Source organism: Triplophysa dalaica, chromosome 22, assembly GCF_015846415.1.
Source record: "Triplophysa dalaica isolate WHDGS20190420 chromosome 22, ASM1584641v1, whole genome shotgun sequence".
In the NCBI taxonomy this organism is placed as follows: Eukaryota; Metazoa; Chordata; class Actinopteri; order Cypriniformes; family Nemacheilidae; genus Triplophysa; species Triplophysa dalaica.
The window spans coordinates 16,652,376-16,673,512 of record NC_079563.1 but is presented as its reverse complement, the minus strand read 5'-3'; the positions used below and the strand labels follow the sequence as shown (position 1 = coordinate 16,673,512).

Here is a 21,137-nt window from a genome sequence, read left to right as displayed (position 1 = left end):
TTTTCTGTGTCAGTATTTATTGTGTGGCTTTACCATACAGCTTAATTCTGTACTTTGAACTACATTTTAAAAGTATATTTAAATTACTGTTTAGTTCATGTATATTAAGATGCCAAGAGTTAAAACTAAGCAGTAGACCTTGCTAGCTGCCAATTAACTGCAATATTAGCAAAAATGTCATTTCCGCAACATGTCTTTACCGCAGCATTTTCAAGGTTTACTGTATATTAAAGTACAAATAGTTCCAGATTAAAATCTTAATGACTCCATGCAATTTGTTGACATTTTTGTGTGTATTACAGACTCTGATGATTGAAAGTAAAATTCACAGGTGTTTATATTTATTTATTTTGGGGAGTCAAAAGTTCCTGTAGTTGCAGAAACAAATATAAACAGCGGCTGAAAAAAATTAACAGAACATTTTAATGTTATTTTCATCTTATCTAAATCTACTATTTATAGGTATGTTTTTAGGTCAATTTTTTTTGATTCTGTGAACTACTAACAATATGTTTGTCAATTGTCAAATACAAAATATTGTTTATATTTGCATTTATTTGCTGAAAATGAAAACTGGAGAAACAGGTCAAGGTTACAGCAAAGATGCTCTGTATTTTCTCAGACCTCAAATACTGCAAAGACAAAAAGTTTATTTTCACATTCAAGCAATTAAACAGTACTATTTGTACTTGTATTTAGGAAAAGTTCAACTTTTTTGTGTGATAACCTTGATTTTCATCACAGATTTCATGTTTCTTGTCATGCTGTCAGTCTCTAACACTGCTGTTTATGTCGCTCCTGAGGTTTAATTTGGTTCAACAGACACCTGACTGGAATGACAACAATACATCATAGAAATGCTGATCTTTGATGGAGACAAACACACAACAAAACTGAAGCCATAAAACAAACATCATGAGAAAAATATCTTAAATAATTTTATTCATTCCGCCTATTTCTTAACAACACACTGGTTGGGTATATTATTTTCTGAATGTTTTGTCAGTGCGCCCAGCGCATGTAGGAAGTGCACTGTACACGACATATACATACAATGCAGTATACTTCTGTGTATATACATTTTGTAAAGTCACGATAAAAGCATTTTAAAACTCATTCTTGTAAAGAAAACACTTCTACAGTTTATTACTATTTATGTTGATGAAGTTCATGGGTTGAAAGAACATTTTCGTTTTAGTGAATGTAAAAAACGTTAAAAACAATCCAGTGGGTTTCTACATCACGCCCATTACTTCACTTGTTCCTGTTTTTTCGGCAAAAATCATTTACAAACTAAAATGAGATAAATCATTTCACACTAGTCTGGACTTTAACAGTCACAGCCATCAACCATTGTTTAAAGGTCCAGTTATGTAATTTAGCGGCATCTAGGTGTGAGGTTACGAATTGCAACGAATAGCTCACTCCTTAAGAAGCACTCCAGAAGATGTCGTCACGTTTTCGCTTTTTTCTAGAATGAGATAACGTACTTTTGAAACGTGCTCTGTAGAGAGGTATGTCCATTCAGGGCTACTGTAGAAACAAAATGGAGAATTGCGTGTAAGGGGACCCGCAATGTATGCAGATAGAAATAGCTCATTCTCTAAGGTGATAAAAACATAACGCTTCATTACGATAGGTCTGACCTCTAAAGATGTAGTTATGTGTATTATATTGCATTTCTGTCACTAGATCCTCCAAATTATTACACACTGGACCTTTAAGCGCCTGACAGCGTACAATGTGGCACTATTGCGCTGGCCTTCAGCATTACGCATTGAAAAGAGTCATGTAAATCTTCATTGCTTCAGCAATCAGCACGCTTAAATGAAGACTATAAATAAACACAATGCACATCTACTGCTGCACATTGGTGCTGTTTAAGAAATAAAAAATGCTGTGGCTAAGACTTTCTAACAGAATAAAGAAAACTAAAGCCCAGAATCTTCATCACTCATACACTGGGCTACAAACGCATACAGACATTTGCTTTTAAAATGGAAAAATATAAATGGAAATATTATCAGATGGGTTAAGCATACAACCATTATTAGACTAAAATTGATCTTCACTACTAGATCCAGTCCAGTAAAAACACATCCTTAGTTTTGAGCTTCTTTGATTCTTTATGCATAGAGATACTAAAGAGAGGGCAGGATGTGAAGACTCGAATCTCATTCGCTCACATAAGCACCACAGCTCACAGCTGATGGTACTTTCTCTACTCGAGCCAGTGATGCACCTCAACACATAAATCCATCTTTTTCAGGTAATTGAACTGTATTTCCAAAAGATTAAAATAAATACTGATAAGTTTCATATTGTAAATTCAAGCATAACATAATTCACAGTTTAGACTTAAAAAACAAAACAATGCTGGTCTGTTTAAGAAAGGATCAAAACACAAGCTGTGCAGCTCAGTTGCTGAACAAGCCACATCAAATATGTTCTTATGACATCATAGCAGTATGTGTAGTATATTTGCCTTCAAAACACAAACATACAATATGGACAAAGTCATAGAATGGCTTCGAAACAAAAACACGTTAAAAAATTGGCAATATGAAATTGTTAACAACTCTCTGCAGGATATAAATTCCTGAGGCAAAACAAAAAAAATCATGTACCTAAAACAACTCATTCACAAATAGATGCAATTGGCTGGAGAGGACCTGTCAAAGTTTCATCACTAACCGCTGACACGCCCCAAACATCACTGCATTAGGGGTTTGGTTTGACCACAACTTTGAATCTCATGATAGCTGCATCACACTTTGCCAAACATCCACCCTTAATTGTATGCGATGGCAATTTGACAAATCATAGTAAGCATGCCAAATCAGAGTGTGTTTAAAGGTCCAGTGTATGAAATTTAACGACATCTAGTGGTGAGGTTGCGAATTGCAAACAACGGCTCATTCCCCCTCCGCTTCGAAGCACTACGGTGGCTGACACAGGACTAAGATGTCGTCACGTTTTCGCTCCTAAAGGAGATAACGTATTTACGAAACACGCTCTGTTTGTCCGTTTATGGCTACTGTAGAAACAAAACACCGAATTACGTGTAAGGGGACCAGTGGTGTATGTAGATAGAAATAGCTCATTCTCTAAGGTAATAAAAACATAATGCTTCATCATGTAAGGTCTTCATACACCTCTGAACACATAGTTATGTGTATTATATTGCATTTCTGTTGATAGATCCTCAAAAAATTACATTTAAAGACGGCAGGAAACAGAAGTTGACTGTTTTTTTTTTCAAATTGTTACCACAAATTTAAAAACAAGGTGGTTTGTCCAAGCTTTGTGTCTTAAAGTATATACTTTCCTATCACCGGCAAAGTAATACGCAAACTGTAATGCAGCCAATGACACGTTGCAAATCAACCAATCAGGGTAAGTCGCTCCTCCACACTGGAAAGTAAATACAGTATCAGTTGCATATATCTGATGCACCATGGCGCAAGCTATCAAGGAACCAGCCTTGATTCTCCATGGAAACCTCTTACAAATATAACTCTACTTACAAATCATATAATTTCACGTATATATCATTCAGTTCCATATATATATTTAGATTTATAAATAAAGGTTTACATGTCCAAGCAATACTTTGATAACTCTACTTTCCCCTGGTCCGAGACTTCAAGAGGTTTAAAAAAGGATGCCGCTTCATTTGAACGTCAGCTCCAGTCTTTCAAGTATTTAAACCAGCGAGTCCGTTTGCAATGAGGATTCAACAGAGTCGGCTTGTTTTAGCCCTGGGTGTGAGGAATACTTCTTTAAGATTTCACAATCAGGTTTGCACCGCGGCATGCCATTCTGTTTTTGGCTCTTTCTGTAACATTCCAGAAAAGGAAGAGGTGAGGATGAAAGAGCTGTAACAGCGTAGTAGTTCTGGTGTCTGCTGTCAGAAGAGATTGACTGCACTTCCAGGTACTGTAGTCGTGAGTGTGCCGCCCACTTAACTTGCCCACACCACCCGGCCCAGCTCAACAAATGTCCTTCAAGAGAGTTGTTTGTGTTCGCTGAGCCGGGAATCCGTTCGTCAGTGATGATGATTCTTCCTGGCTTCAGTCTCGGATTCGTAGTCTCTCAGTCCCACACTTTTCTGTAGCTTCATCAGAGACTCTTTCATCTGTAAAAACACAAATAAATAATTATTTTTGAAATGACTGGGAATAATGATTTTTATTACCCAATTTAACCAATGTGATACATTGACATGAGCAGAAAGAAGTTTTTCAATCAAAAATCTCACTTCATCTAACAACATCACTGACGATTTTATGATTTCTCTCCATTTCTCCAGCTCGTTCTCATGGTAACGCTGCTGAGATTCAAGAAGCAGGGCCCATTCGATCTGCGTCTGTGGAAGTTTGCTGTAACACAGACATTCCTCATAACCAACATTCTGATAGAACAAATGATTGAGATTTTAAGGGCCTTTTTGAGTCTTTTGGGCCTTCACCTTTCGTGAGACCTGAGGTTGTGCCAGGAGGTCAGCGTTTGAGCGGTGTACTCCAGCATCCAGAGTTTATAAAACAGCATGATGTTTAAAAAGACCAGCAGCACCAGACTGACAAACAGCAGAAGACAAGCGCACATCAGTTGAATCGCATCAGACACATATAACAATCTACAGTAATACAGAAGAAATCACTGAATACCTCACACAAATCCTGCAGGATGCAATGAAAACATAAGAGAGAAAAGACATGAACAACACAGACCGTGTGACCGACTGTATGAGATCAAATAGAGAGCAAATAGTTCACCCCAAAATCAAAATGCTTTCATCGTTTAATCTTTCCAAACCTCTATGACTTGCTTTCTTGTGCAGAACACAAAAAGAGGCTTTGTTGGTCACCAAACAACTTTGGAGTCTGTGGACTTCTATTGTATGGACATTTTACAAAATATCTTCTTTTGTGTTCCATGGAGAAAAGAGTCAAAAAGAGGTTTTGAACGACTTGTTTTTGGTTGAACTATCCCTGGTCATAGATTTGATTCAAATATAAAGCACTTTAGGTCAAAAGTAAGTTTGTGTCATGAATACTTACACAGAGCTGATGATGAGCAGGAGTTTGGAGACGCTGTAAAGAGCCAGACCTTCAGATCTCTGATCCGGCATGTGTCTGGTTTGCGTGGATCCTGCCAGAACACAATTCATAAACATTTCTGTTGATCAGAGCAATGTTTCTTAGAAACGGGATAGTTTAGAGTCTTCCATGAAAAGATATTTTTAAAGCAAGTTTGTTTTTCTTTTATGAACATCGGCTATTGTGTTCCACAGAAGAAATACACTCTTACAGACACGAGGGTGTATAAACGGCACCAGAATTTACTTTTTCAGATCAGCCATCCCTTTAAGATCAAACTGTCATAATCTTTCAAAGTGCCCAATGCATGATGTCACACCTGCCACGTGTTTAATGCGATGGACGATGCTCTTCTCTTCCTCAGGTGTGGTGACGGGGCTGAGCGCCTGGTCCAGGTGCTGCTGTCTCAGGGGTCTCTTGCGACGCCTCGCCGTGGCCGTGCGTAACGCTTTCGCTTTGGGAGACTGTGCGTGATGTTCAGAGAGTAGCAGCGGCACTTTACTCAACTCCAGCTCTGCGCACGTACAATGTAGACAGAGAAAGACACATATTCATCGTTTCATGCATTCTATCACTGCCGTTTGGATTATTATTTGAACTTGCTGTTGAAAGATTGTGCTCCTTCCCATTCAAAATCCACACTCACCTAAATACCTGAAATATTCGTCCAGTCCACTCCAGAAGTTTCTCTCGATGAAACCCTTGACCAGTCCCCATGGGTGCTTCCTGAAGCGCAGTTCAGCCGACACCCTGCGCACAACGCACGTTTCAATCCTTACATGCTCAACTTTATAATATTCACATTTTAAGATTATTCAATGTGAGTTTACCTCAAACGGCACTTGTTCTTGGCGACCCTGGTGAGCATGTACCGGTTGAGTGTGTAAAAGTAATCGTGATACGGGACGTCGTGTGTGATCACCTCAGCGTCGATGATGTAGCACTCGCTCACCTGACTGGACCTGTGCAGAGTCTAGAGGGAACAACAAAAATAAGACAGTTGCATTGTCACAAAGACAGAAACTACAGCAAATGTGTTTGTGTCCTCTGGTGAGAATGGGCGTACAGTACAGTACAGTGTACAGGGGGTGTAGACAGGATGTGTAGTAGTGTGTGTTTGTACAATGTACAAGTGTAGGGTGTGCTGTATGGTGTATATGTACAGAGGATGTATATAATAGGCTATAGTATGCACTGTAGTGTCTACATATGTACAGTAGTGTGTACAATACGATATACAGACTGTGTACAAAATAGTGTTCAGTAGGATGTACAGTATGGTGTAAAGTGTATTGTACAGTAGTGCATACAGATTGTGTACAGTAGGTTGTCCAGATGGTGTACATTATAGGGTACAGTATGTACAGTAGGGTCTACAGATGGTGTCCGGTTAGGTGTTCATATGTACAGTAGTGTGTACATATTGTGTACAGTATGTACAGTTGGGTGACCTGTAGGGGCTCACCTGTGTCTCTGTGACTGTGGCTGTCTTTGGGGCCAGTGGGTTGGAGAGAGAGATGGTATACATGATCTCTCTGGTCTGATTACCAGCTTCCTCTTTCCTCCAGGGGTGATAGACCACACCTGTAGAGAAATCACCATGTTAAATTGAAGGACGTACTTACATTGTTCTGTGGTGTGTTTGACACCTTAAGCCTGGTTCGATTAACCAGTGTGACTTAAATCGCAATCGGTTCACCTGGTTGGAAGAGGTGGGCTCGCGATCAGTTTGGTTTGGAAAGGGGGCAGTATGAGCTCAAACTGAACTGAAAGAATGACGTAAAGAGGGGACAATTGCGCTCGGGCACAGTTTAGAGCAACTGGGCTAAATGTGAGTACGCCCTTAGTTGTCATTTATTAGTAATAGAAAATAATGCAATGATATATAAAAGAGTAAAGTCATATGAAATGCTGTTGATGTAATAACCCCTGGATGTGTTTGGATATATCATCTGAACGGATAAAAATGGCATTTGCACTGTGCATTCAATGGTTGAATTCAATTAGCGAATGAACCGTTCTGTCCAAATACCAGAATCGGTCAGTGAAGCCCTCGGGGTGCTAACCTGAGAAGCGTCTCTGCTCCAGGAAGTCACTCATGAATTGGGATTCTGTGAAGAGGATGTCATAGAGTTTGTCCACGCTGAACATATACACTTCATTAATGTACAGCTTCCCATTCAGATCCTCCTGGAAGGCCTGCACTTCACCTGCTGAGAACACACACGTGTAAGACCACAGTTGTCGTTTTGATCTGTATGTAATGTGTGTTCGACGTACCCTCGTCATGTGTTTCAGAAGAGTCGCTGAGTTCGGTGGGCAGGTCCTCGTTGTCATTGAAGTCAAGGGAGGGGGCGGGGGAAGGGGCGGAGACAGAGGCCGGAACACTTATTTCTGACAGCCTGTTGTCAGGTAAAGGCAGGGGCAGGAGGTCTTCTGGGGCGCAGCCAGTGTACTCCTCCACCGGGGGCACATCAAACTACACGGATAAATACAAATATTTATGAAGTGTAACAAATAATTATTAATACTACACAGTGTTCATTCCTGGCTAATTAAATGAGATTTTTTCTTAAAGGTACAGTAAGATATACGCCTGGAAATGGTTATACTAAAGTGACCTGATGCTTACATTGATCGGTGCTTCTATGCTGTCCGTGGAATTCAGGCTGTTATTAGGGAAAACTTTCCTGTGGAGCTGCGGGCTGAGGTCCATTGTGGCATCTGGGGGGCAGTTTTTGGGGCAGTTGTCATTGCCCTCGTTGTCTTCGGGGGGAATCTCCTCACAGTACCTGCACCAGGGAGATGGGCAACAGCTGCAGGTCAAGATTACCAGCTCGGGCACCAGGACAGACCCTCTACCACACATAGCAATGAGAAACCTAAAGCGATGACTGAATGCCGGGTGTAATGTTACCCAGAAACCCTCCTATTCCAGATACCCCTAAATTACTGAATACCCGCTCTGAAAGATGGTGTATGATGAATTGTGGACCTAGATGAAAAAGTGTTGAGTTTATTATGGGGCGAGACTCACCCCATGGTGTTGAAGTCATCATCGGGAGGCACATAATCCTCATCGTCACTGGTTAGACCGAGTTCATTCCCGTAACACTGATGGACAAAATGCCACAGCTCTTTGGGACATAATGGCTACATTGGGAACACAGAGAGACACAGAGTTAAAAGTTAGCTAGAGAAATCATAGCAACACCACGTCTAACACCGAAGTCATGTCTAACCTTGTCCAAGAGAGCGTTCTGCCAGAGTCTGAACATCATCATGTATGTCCGGTCTCTTGCCCCAAATGAGGTAAAAAAGTGCTGTAAAAACCATGATTTTCAGATCACAGAGTTCAGTACACTCATGTTTTAACTGGTTGCGTATCTAGAGTACCTTCTCACTGTCTGTGCAAAGCTGGATGGCATTGGGTATGAGTCTGGCCGTCTTTTCTTTCGTCATAAAGCAGACGTCTTTCAACCTTACGGTCAGCTACACAACGAGAAACACATAGAGTACTCTACATCAGTTTTCAGCACTAAAAAAGTGCTTTTTCTCCAGATGTTAAGAGAGGTGTGAGATAAATGCCTTATCAGATATGTAACGGTAGGAGCATATGGCATCGCTATCGGTCTCCGTCCGGGAGATGAGAATGATATGTTTACTCACCAGCGTTTCCCATCGGAAGATGTTGCTATAGAAACAGATCCAGTTCTCGGAGAGGTAGAGGCGACCCTGGAGGAGAATATCTCTCTGCAGGGCACAGGAGTAGTCTGTCACGGGACAAGAGGTCAGAGGTCACGCGTAAGGATTTATTCTTTGCTTTCCTGATGAGCCTCAAATGCATTTTGTTTGAGACTTCATGCTTAATATAGACTTAGTGTTTTCAGGTCAAATACACAAAATTTGAATTCCTATTGAAGACAAATTTAGCAAAATACCCAGGCCACTCTTTCACATACAATGAAAGTCATTAAAAGGTAACTGAGAAATTAAGCATTATAAAAGTACTCTAAAAAGTATTTTAACCCTTCTTGATGGATGACGACAGAATTGGATGACGACTTAAATTGAGAATCCTGCTCTTACCCACGATGAGACGCTCCGTATCAGGCAGCTGCTTAAAGAGCTTCCTGAAGTCTTCATTCCGCTGCTTATACGTGGGGCTCAAGACCTGACAGAAAAAAAGATAATGAAATCTATCCATGCACACACAAACTCACACAAACACAGGAGAAATATAAAGAGTGCATCAGAAGTGCAACTTTACATCCGACTCCAACATACTGGAGAAAAACTCTAAAGAAGTAGTGATGTTGGTATTTATCTTTCTAATTTTAAATAATAAAAATTTTAACAGCTAAACACTCCAAACTTATGACGATAAAAATACCATTCCTTCTGTTATTGGGTCCTTTAAACACAAACATAAAACTCGCCCAAATTCACACACATAAGGCCATACATCTGTTAAGGATTGTGTGTTTTCTAAAACCAAACCCTTGTCAGACCCTCTCAAACCATCCGGCATACACAGGTGGTCTCCAGACCTCCAAAAGCCAAACATTCATCCCCCAACAATCCTGAAGGTGTGTCATAATCAATAAAATCCACACAGTTGCGCAATACACTTAATGAAGCTGGCGCCCCCCTTCTCATATCTGCTCTCTGATTGGTTGCTTACAGCAGGAACTCTATCAGAATCCCAGTCCCAGTCGGTCCAATGATACCGGTCCGCTTCATGCTGATGAACCGTCTCCCAGTCTGACAACCAATCAGATTCCATGTCAAAGCTGAGGATTTCCATCGCTGCCAGTCATTAAGCTTTTACAGAGATGTTTGCTCTGATCTGATTCTTTATAGCACGTGTGTTGTGCTCCAGTTCAGCTTCACCGGGCCAAACTCCGAAGTGACCCGGAGAAATCCTGCATCCCCGAGGAGACGTTGCTTGGCATTACCTGTTTTGTCACTTAAAGAACGCAGTCTGAGCTCCGAGACGCTTTACATGTACTTAAACAACAACCAAGCAACATCATTTTCTCAAGCTTCTCACATTGATAAGAGGCAGATGTCTGTTATCACGGTGGTGACATTGGAAAACATTTTCCTCAGGAAATGAGTCAAACACGAACAAGACCAACAAGACAGCGACTGGTCCGCTTTAAAAGGATAGACAAAACATACGTTGGTCCTTATGTCCAGCAAGAGAAAACCCGTCCGTTTTTTCTAGAAATACCAGAGAGGATCAACGGTTTTTAAAATCCCCAAAATTGAAACGTTTGACTGCTTAAGGACTCCGAAAAAAAGGATGCACCGGTGGAAAAAAGCAGCTTCTTCATGTTTTCTCGTAATGTTTTTTCACAAGAATATTCAAACTAAGATCTCGTCGAAGAAAATGAATTTATCGAGTACATAAGAAATATTCCAAGGAGAATTTCATCAGGCAGACAGAGAGAGACCATCCTGAGCTGAGACAGCCATTGACTACAGCAGTCCTCGCTCAGACTTTCTACAAAACAATTCTGCAGAGAGGGGTGGGAGGAGTTGAAGAGATTATTTGTGTGTAAGGGGAGGGGCTTTGGGCGCTGGGGGCCAATAGGCTGCACAGGAGAGGAGAGGGGAGGGCAAGTGTCAAATGTAGTGGGCTTTTGACTTCAAGCACAACATTTTCTCACATGACAGAGCTGTAAGATTTATATCCGTCTCTTAAGACTGTCATAACATTCCTCTCACAGATATAGAGTAACTTCTGTCCAAAACAAGTTTCCAATGAAATCTCTTCTCACCCTACCGTACGATTTAACGTTGTCAGCTGCACATACCCTGAGGGGCAGATGCACAAAGGCTTTCATTATATTGCGAAACTCGAAAAGTAGCAAGAGCAGTTTTTTGTTTTATGAGATTGCCGAAAGAGATGAAAAACACCTGGAGGTGAAAAAGAAAGGAAATGAATAATGGATGGAGGGAATCAAAGAGACCTCTCTTGTGCTCTGGAGCCGTGTTGAGATGTTGGCGTTGAAGCTCGGCCAAGGACAACGCCTCAGCCTTCCTATTCTCCCTCGTTCTCGCACTCTTAAGGGGTGAACGAACTCGAGTAAACTTCCTGCACTGGAGGAGGGGAACGGAGAGGGAATGCTAAACAGTGAATTATGGCTCTCCCTCGCCCTCTCTATCTCTCTCTCCAACCTCACCCCCTATCGCCTCTCCAGAAAAAAACAACTTGTGCTTTAGCACAGTTCAACTTGTTCAACAAATAAAAGAATGAACTCTTTTCTCTTGCGGATTTGTGGAAAACATCAGAGGTCATTGAACGTAGAGGGTATAATTATGGCTTTTAAAGCACAAAAAAACATGGTATTTTTTTTTTAATTGAGACTACATATATTTGACCCTGCCTGTGAAAGCCAAAGTCTTACAATCTTTATTTTACCATCAATATTTGACAATACAGTTTTTAATAACAATAATAATATTTAATTTGAAATTGGCATTTTTCACAGACAGTTCTTGGCAATTCCAGCATTATGAGCGTGACATAAAAAGATATTTTTTACGAATATATTGAACCACCTTGATCATATTTTACTAAACCCTTGTCGGTCTATGAACAAATTTCTATTTAAAAAAAGCCAAATAAACATGAGTTACGGATGAGACAAAAAAGGGACACGTTTTTTAGGAGACGACAAATTTTGTAGGATTTCTGTGAATTAAAATGAACGAACCTGAGCACTTATACCCAACGAATGTAGAAGGGATGCCTCTTTATAGAACATGAAATATAATAGTTACTTTATTTTAATTTTCATGTGTCCATTCATGAGGAATATGTACCGTTATGGATGTGTCAATCCTGAAAATGTCATTTACCTGACTAAATAAAACCATGCACTTAAAATAAAATTGTGACCTCACATTGATATCTGTCCTGGTAGCGTAGTAAGTATTATTATTATAACTTTATTTTTTCATGGTAAGGTTGACATTTTCACAGAATTGGCCTTCTCTGCATTATGCAGAATGATTTTATGTAGCAAATAACACAAAAATCAGGTGAGTTAATACAGGCAGGGTCACATATAATGTTCATTTAATGACTTGTCAAAGATAGTTTCACCAATTTCAATATTTACAGATTGGCAAGTGCTGTTTTGGTTGCAGGCCCAGCATGTTCAATCACAATGTAAACTGTATGACTGTATTGGCGTTTCCCTGCGACCACACACACAGTTTAGGATTATTTCCAATCCTGAGGAGGAAACGCTTCTTGTCCTGACTCCTTTACTTTACTAAAACTATAATACAACTAGGTTTGTATACTGTGGTAGGATATATGAGAATAGTTGTTGACTGCACTTATGCTTTTTGTTGGCCTTATGTTGTTCCAATTGCTTCCATTGTTTATCTCATCTGTAAGTTGCTTTGGATAAAGCGTCTGTTAAATGTAAATGTAAACTATTCAAACATTTCTGTCTATTGAACTCCAACACAATATTGGCCTTAACATTAAAATAAAGACTTAAATGAAAATTGAATTTAATACAATTAATATACAACAAAATATTAATATACATTTTTTTTAACGTTAATTGAATATAAAATAAATTGCTACATTACTAGCCACTAGTCAAACCGAAAATAGAACACAGACTGAAAATTAACCTCAGGCGAGGCACGTGCTTCCATTGAAACATAAAAATATGAAAAAAGGCCATAAAAAACTGCTAAAAATGTACATAAAGACAAATAATAACACAATTATAGTAATCGCTTAGAACACTGACTAGCTGACAGCTTGAGGTCATTCACCACCCACGAAGAACGATGAATAAAAACAAAAATCCTTAAATATACTTGGGCAAGATTTATCATTATTTACAGATGATTCTCCTAAATATAAACTGTGATCTGTTTCCCACAGAGCTGGTTTTCCATCAGAGCACAAACAATCATGAATCCATTAAAACTATCTTGGGACACGTCCAAAAGACTGGAAAAGGTCAGGAACTACAAAGTAAAGTACATTTTGCATTTCAAGTATCAAAGTGCACAAAAACTAGTGAATAATTAATAATATGCCATAAATATCTCAGTTATTCCTCTTAGGCAACAATGTGACTAAACAAGAGAGCAAATGCTCAGATTATGGTGCTAAAAAAGCAATCATAATAATCTCAAAGGCCCCCCTCCAGAGTATTAAAAAAGTTACCAAAATACCAAAGTTAGAAATCAATTGAGCTTTTAAAATAAACTCAACAGATTTCTCCAAAAACCAGATTATTGGTTTTATTCAATCCACAAGAACCTTATAGGTATAAATGCTTATTATTGCATGTCCTGTTTTTGAGTATTCGAAGTTTAGAAAATTCTGTTTAGAGTTGTTTGTTGTAATGCTGGTTTGACCCGATCTGAGAAACAGATGGTTTATTTCCGACGAACAAAACATACGTTGTTATGAATGAAGTGCATACCGTATCTCTCAGGGTGGCCCAGAGGTTAAGGCCGAGCACTTGTAAAAAGCCCAACAATGTCATTAAAAATCCCAGAGGACCAGAAAAAAATCAACGCTTTCCCATGGGAAAAGAAACACTGTGAAATGTCGGGTCAAACGTGAGGGTGTCCAGGAGAACAGTAGAGGGCGCCACCCTGAGAGATGCACATGACATTGCAGTGAGAAATGAGGTTTCTCAACAATCTACAACGGTTAACATCATGCCGATGACTAATCTCACACTGACAATATAAATTGTCAGTGTGAGTTCTTCATACAGGACCGGAATCTATAATCTGAATCTCAGAAAATAGCACTCTAGCCACAGAGCCACAACACTACATTTAAAGGGATAATTCACCCGGATCATGAATATTTCTTTCGTTTACACACCCCCATGTCTTTCCAAACCCGCATTACTTTTTGTTTTTAGCAAAACACAAAAGATATTTTTTTAAGAATGCTGGTAGCCAAACAACATACCCCCATTGACGTTCATTGCAATAACACAAAACCACCGAGACATTTCTCTAGACATCTTTCATGTTCCACAGAAGAAAGAGTCACATACAAGTTAAACCACATGATGGTGCGCAAATGAAGACAGAATTAAGATTTCTTTGGTGATCGATCCTTTTAACATGATCAAGAAGAGTTAAAACAGACTTACGTTATACCAGCTTTGACTTTTCTGGACATGGGAGGAATCCGATTTTCATGTGGATAAAGCAAAAAGACACAAAGTGAGATTTAAAATTTCAGTCTGAGTACTTCAAATGTGTCGCACAGATCCCACAAACCACAGGGTGTCATTTAAAATCTGCACTTATACCTGTGTGTTGTATAGCAAAATTTGGATCGGTCTGTCTCTGTCTGCCAAAAATGTGTAAGGTTTTTGACCACCACAGGTATAAGTGCAATTCATTTGGGTATATTAAAAACAAGGGATTATGGGAAAGCTCTGCTTGTGTGTGGGATATTTAGCACAGACCAACATAACTTTTGTGCTTGGACAATAGATCATATGACCCAGACACAAAGCTACCACAAGAGGGCAGTATTTGTACTTAAACAAACTTCAATTCTTTGTTTCTTTGGTTTTACAGAAACACAGCTTTGCAATGATCCCATAGATTAGATCTGCGAGCACACCTATCCCATTTCATTAATAAAATATTATTGTATAAAATCATATATGAAGATAAACATACATTAAGACCTAAACCAGTATCCTTGAGAATTGGACAGTCATATAACACACGTTAAGACTACATTGTCATAAATCTACTCTGGACGAATGGCATTGGAGGAGAAGACAAACAGATATTAATATCTTACTTTAATCAGGTTTAGTCTGTTATACTAAGAGAAAATGTATCAAGAGTGTCAAGTGAATGACGCAAATAAATAAACACATTATTTGGCTTTTAACCAAGACAGCAAACGGAGAGACTCAATCGTTCCGAAGGAAACGTATAGCAACATACTAGAGGTGTTAAACAGAAAGAAGTGGTTATGTTGCACCCAAGTTTCTTGGTATTTTGTCAAATTTAGTGAAGTAAGGTGTCATTTTCTCGACAAGTACCAGAATTCTACAGTGGACAATGCACAGATGGAGATAAATTATGTCACAGATTAATGAGGTCACTCATAAATTAAGTTATAGTGTAATGGAGTCAAAGATAAATGAGGTCAGCACTTAACTAACAGCAATAATGCTGTGACGTCAGCTTTTCATGAAAGTGTGTTACAAAATTAAATGGACATGGAAGGAAAATTGAGCTTTTGCATATAGAAAAGTAAAGCGAGGAAAGCACTGACAAAATACCGCAGCTGCTGATAGTTAATAGCTGTGGTATTTTATAAGGTGTAAAAAGCATAGTTGTCCTTTTCTTTAATATCTTTACAAACTAAAACCATCACCACTATGGTATTTTGGGATAAACTACAGTTACAACAGTATATTTTGAAAATAACTTGAGTGTAGGAACTTTCACACTGACACTATTTTGTAATTTCCTTTTTACTTAGCTAAGCAGGTTAGTGCATGCAGGTGAAGCAGAGCATTGTGGGATATGTACAGGGAGGGCGCAGACAGAGCAGATAAGAGTGATGCTTACTTTAGACAGTCTCTTGAGTGACTAGCATGCATGAGGCAGATATCAGAAACAAAAAACAAAAATCAAGTTGAATAATACGCAGAGACAAAAGCAAGTTCCTCCACGTACTGACGTACAAAAGACGTTCTGCGTTAACAAAAAGTTTTATCGTTGTTCATGAGATGGTGATGAATATGGAATGGCAACAAATACTGACTCATAACTTAAGAGCTACACTTAAATGTCTTTCTTTGTTTTTTAAACTATTCTGTGAATCTGTTAAATGCACCACAGAATCCTAGTATCCTGAAATATATACACTGTAAAATATAAACATCAAATATTTCAGTTGAAGCTGCAATACGTAACGTTTGCCTCTTTATCACCATCTCTGTTTGAAACACAGAATTGCAGGTTATCATGTTGAATACAAATAAGGGCAAACTGACATTTTCCCTGAAACTGTATCTGACAACGCATCTTGTGAATCATAATTTTAAGCTTGCTCAATGACTTTTTGGATGTTTTATCCAAAAAAAGTTGCAGAGAACCGACTGCAACATTCTGCAAGCAAAATTATTGAGTATGAAATATGAGAAAAGTTGCCTACTTTATATTTAGATTGATTCCCAGAAATTTCCACTATGTCCTCCATCAAAAAGATTGTTTTCATCTAAAAGCCTGTTAGCTACTATATACGTGGGTGCAACTCAACTGAAATGTCGAATTTCGATTCAGAATTGAGTTACACTGAGAAAAATAGTTTAAAAGTTATGAGAAATGTGATCTCACGGCAGCAATAAACAAGCAGCTGAAAAAGGAAAAATCTGAGAAATCTGAAGCGTGTACCTTCGAGTTCTTGCCCGTCGGACGGGTGGTGTGAAGCGACTGGCTGTAGGTGCGGTGGACAGCTTGTTCAGGGGTGGAGGGGGACTTGTCTGATGAATGATCAGAACTTTTTTCCACCATGTTCTCTCCCTCCGGACTCTGGTGCGTTGGGGAGCGCGAGCGTTTACGCAGGTCGGGTGAACAGGCCGGCGTGCTGCGGTTCGAGTTACTTGCAGTGCTGAGGGGAATCAAAAGAACAATAAATAATTATTATTTATTATTTACAAAAAAGTGCCCGCTGAATTTTTTTTTAAATGATCATTTCTATCAGGCTACAATGTTTATATTAAAAGTTATTTTACTTTAATGGGAAAGAGGACATATTCAATTGGCCATTGACCAACATATAAGCCTAAAAAAACGCAAATTTTAGAAGAAATTTTCAAATTGCACGCACGCACGCACGCACACACAGGTCTTTCAAATCTTGCTCTGTCAGCTTCCAGGAATGCATTCAAACTGACATCTGACCAAAACACAGAAGTGAGTTAAGGTAGAAATTTCCACATCATTGATAAAACTTCATCAGCATTTTTACAAGCAAAATCAAATTCATGGGAACGTATCTTTTTTTTAAACATAAAAACTCCATGTTTACACCATCAATGTTGTGGATTTACTGTATTTACAAACAGGTGTAACTTTTCGACTATGCAATATGGGCAACAAGAAACAGTGACAGAATAGTAAATCATAGGTTTAGTTCACCTAACAATAATAGTCCTGTCTGTGACTGTTTCTTCATTGAAACACAAAAGAAGATATTTTGAGAAATGTCTCAGTGTTCAGTGTTGAAAAAAATCATACAAGTTTGGAATGACATGAGGGCAAGTAAATGATGAAAGAGTAAAAATTTGTGGCTGAAGAGCCCATAGATAATGTTTACTCTTAACTCTTTTAAAGATGAGGCCCAAAACTCTTTTTGTCACACAGTGATAGACAAATTTAATGACACAGCTCTAACGTCTGTAAAAAACGGCTTATGTCATATACAGTATACAAACACCAAAACTCTGAGCTCTTAAAACAACAAACTGGAAAAATTTTAAGCTGCGGTGGGAAAATTCAACAGAAAACACACGGAAGAGCAAACGTCAGAACACATAAATCTATCGGTTAACATGCTTCATTTGGTCACGGAGGTCAGGATGTGGTAGAGCTTCAGAATGATTGGGAAACACCTCTCTATCTATCATCACCTCTCTCTTTCTCTCTCTGTCCCCAAAGGCCACTGAACTATATCTTAATTACTAATGTTCTGTACCTGAGCTAAGAGCTTCTCTCTGGAAAAACAAACACGGTGTGACAAAAGTGTGAGAGAGAGGGAAAGATAGCACAGAAGTAACTCAAAAAACACCTCACAATCTGTATTGGCTCATGATATCAGGCTAATGCATTTGGGATTGGGTTCATGCATCCACACTAGAGCTCTCAAGGCTCCCGCTCATCTTCCTCAGAACACACGTCCACGTTTTCCAGAAGCGGCTGTGTGTGAATGAATCACTGCTAATGAAACCGGCATCAGATTACCTGTGTATAGATCTACATCTGTTATTCTATCTGAATATGTTAGGTCAGCTGCCCGTGTATGCTTTATGTATGTAAATAACAGATAGAAACACATCAAGGGTAAAAGTTAATATTTTTACATATGGCAGGCGCTTTTAGGCATTTGGCAGACGTCAATGGGTTTTATCCAAAGCGACTTACATTGCTTCTTCCTATATATTTATGTACAATTATGTGCAATCCCCTCGGATCGAACCCACGAATACAATGTGATATAGCAATATAAAACAGAAAGCAGTGAAGCACAGTGTCTTGAATGCAATTTCCCACAATGCAATGCGCTCCACATGGTTTTCTGGATTACGAATGAACATGAAGTAATTGCAAACTGACATTTGATTCTGGATTTTATCATACAGGTCAAGAGATTTATAAAATGTATTCCAGTCCAGTGTCGAACCTCCTCCAACAGCAATGTGAAAGACTGACAGCGTGACAAGATGCGTGAAAACTGTGATAAAAGTCAAGGTTATCACACAAAAAGACTTTTCTAAATACATGCACAAATATAACTGTTGTATTGCTTAAAAGTGAATATGAACTTGTTTTCGCTGTAGTATTTGAGAGCTGAAAAAATACAGAGCATCTTTTCTGTTATTTTCTGCTACTTTTCTGTCGGTTTCTCCGGTTTTCATTTTCTGCAAATAAATTCAAATAGAAACAACTATTTTATTTGAAATTTGGGAGAAATATTGTTCGCAGTTCACAGAATAAAACTAAAATGATCATTTCACCTAAACAGATACCTATAAATAGTACATTAAAAAAAAGGAAAATATTTATTTTTGCAATGCAAAGGTTTTTGTCTTTTGTTTCTGTTTAAAACACAAAATTGCAGGTTACTTAACCTACAAGTCTTTACGTGCAAATCCAACCGCTGTGTGTTTCCGAACACTGTTTTTCTATGTACATCCTGAATAACTGATTTTTGGTTATTTAATAACCAAAAATGTTACAAATGGCAGTTTTAAATATTAAAAAAGATGCAAAAACCACTTCACACTGAACAGTGAACACCAAGCAAATATTCCATTCTGAACATGTCGTCTCTCAAAAGCATCATCCACCATAAGTCAGCGTGTGATCTTCACATGAGCTTTAAGCACGTATGTTCTAGTAGCACACATGTGTTAGAGCTTTTCCTCCCGCCACACACTTACGTGTGATAAAATGTCTTTATCAAACCCTCGCTGTGGTTAACTTCTCACACAGCTCTATAGCTCTCTTCGCCTCTCAGCTGTCATCTCAGTGCTTACAGCGCACAAGGACCAATGACAGGAGACAGAAGCATATTTGTGTGCATTTGGGTTTAAGCTGCATTATGGGAAAGATGACAATCCCTTTATTGTGATGCCAAATCAACCGTACCTGCAATTCAAACATAATAAGCGTACAAAACAATGTCTTAATGGAAATGTAAAAATGCCAAAAGGCATCAGGGAGTGGAAGGGATATCATATATCATAAGCTCACCAATGGAAAAAACTATAGAAAGACTGAAGACTATGAATGTGTTGCATTATAAAGTATATTGAGAGAAAACCGTCAACCCACATCCCTTCTCACAATTATCTTGAGAGTCACACATCATTCTCACACTTGTTTACACACTTAAAACGCTCCCTTGAGACGCAAAACGTTTACCATGCAAACCAATATGTGCTGTGTTGCTTTGATCAAACCCTTCTTAAAGCATCACCAACCCATGCGAACATTGGTGTGAATTAAGATTATAGATTCGACCAAGAATCAAACGTTGTATTAAAAATAACACCCTCACTGAAGAATCAGTGGAAGTCAAATAGCAAACACCCAAGCTAGTACTGGGCATCATGCAAATAAACCAAAACTGACTTCTCTTTATATATTGCATGCAAAAATCACACACGGACAAACCTGGAGGCCATGAGGGTCTACGCGACAGCTCGGCTTCATTCATTCATTCATCCATCCATCCGCGGCCGCAGTGAGTATGGGGTGATGTGAGCGGAGCATCAGAGAAGGTGGAGCTATCATCTCTCCATCCAGCATCACATACTCAGCGCTCTCACACAAGCATGCTCCTTTCCGTTCTGCCTGAGCCGTTTTGATGTATGTTTGTTTCGCTATCTGCTTCTCAGGGACAGTGGTCCGGCCGCCGGCGTGACAAACAGAGGCTGTGTGCTGCGGGGTAGCCAGTCGGCTGATTTAATATTAATGGTTTCTTGCATAATGCTGCTCACGTCAGCAGATGAAACATCAACAAGCCAGTCTCTGCCTCGCTACCCCTCCCCCAGTTCAACCACACCACACCTCTCTCTCGTTCTCTCTCTCTCTTTCACTCCCATACATCTTCTGTCATGTATGCAGCATTACATACTATACACAGATTTTATACATACAGACATTTTTTTTAATCTATATAATCCAGACTGTTCATTTTAAATATTCCGTTTTTTTTAAATAGCTGTCAAAGAAAAAAATTAATAAATGCCGTTAGCTAATGTGTCATTCAGAGTGACAGGGGTTTTAATTGTTGGAGGTCACACGGTTATTGCAGCGCTGCTACTGTTGTAGACGTTCCAGCAAAAATCGATTTTAAAAATCTGATACTAAATTAAATATATTACCTGTATTAGCGAGACGTCTGCTTTAAGATTTAGAGATCCGTTTTTTGGGTGCTTTAAGAAATCTGCAACGTGATACACACCTGCATATAAATGTTATATTAGCTGAAATTGCATGTAAATATATTTTCTACTTATGGTAAAGTATTTTTAAAAAACAAAGTGCATTAGACGTTTATAACTCTTGATGTATTTAAAGGGGTGCTGCAACGATGTGTCATGCATTCTGACTTCTTTACAACGTTAAACGTGCTGTCTATTGGTCAACTTGTCAAAAAACGAGTTGGTCGTATTATGTAGTATTTCTGTGCTCAAAACACTACCCCAGCGATCGTACAAGTTTCGGAAAGTTTTTTTCGAACATATAATGTCCATTCGTAGT

General features: G+C 38.9%; 1 protein-coding gene across 12 annotated transcripts in view; it reads right to left on the bottom strand.

The window, feature by feature from the left end:
* Positions 1–913: 913 nt before the first annotated feature.
* Positions 914–21,137, bottom strand: part of gramd1ba (GRAM domain containing 1Ba) — a 46,961-nt gene continuing 26,737 nt past the window's right edge. For 7 of the 12 annotated variants that reach the window (XM_056736109.1, XM_056736110.1, XM_056736104.1 and 4 more), the window contains 18 exons: positions 16,542–16,758; positions 14,264–14,284; positions 9,192–9,276; positions 8,772–8,875; positions 8,499–8,594; positions 8,345–8,425; positions 8,140–8,255; positions 7,735–7,894; positions 7,383–7,581; positions 7,169–7,315; positions 6,568–6,686; positions 5,933–6,075; positions 5,749–5,852; positions 5,422–5,616; positions 5,064–5,181; positions 4,472–4,579; positions 4,262–4,382; positions 914–4,138 (listed from right to left, as the gene is read on the bottom strand). In XM_056736109.1, the coding sequence (XP_056592087.1) occupies positions 4,049–4,138; positions 4,262–4,382; positions 4,472–4,579; positions 5,064–5,181; positions 5,422–5,616; positions 5,749–5,852; positions 5,933–6,075; positions 6,568–6,686; positions 7,169–7,315; positions 7,383–7,581; positions 7,735–7,894; positions 8,140–8,255; positions 8,345–8,425; positions 8,499–8,594; positions 8,772–8,875; positions 9,192–9,276; positions 14,264–14,284; positions 16,542–16,758 (2,224 nt within the window). In that variant the 3' untranslated portion in view covers positions 914–4,048. Of the gene's footprint in view, positions 4,139–4,261; positions 4,383–4,471; positions 5,182–5,421; positions 5,617–5,748; positions 5,853–5,932; positions 6,076–6,567; positions 6,687–7,168; positions 7,316–7,382; positions 7,582–7,734; positions 7,895–8,139; positions 8,256–8,344; positions 8,426–8,498; positions 8,595–8,771; positions 8,876–9,191; positions 9,277–14,263; positions 14,285–16,541; positions 16,759–20,045; positions 20,200–21,137 lie in introns of those variants that run through there. The other 5 variants (XM_056736107.1, XM_056736108.1, XM_056736113.1 and 2 more) reach the window with 3 other exon arrangements.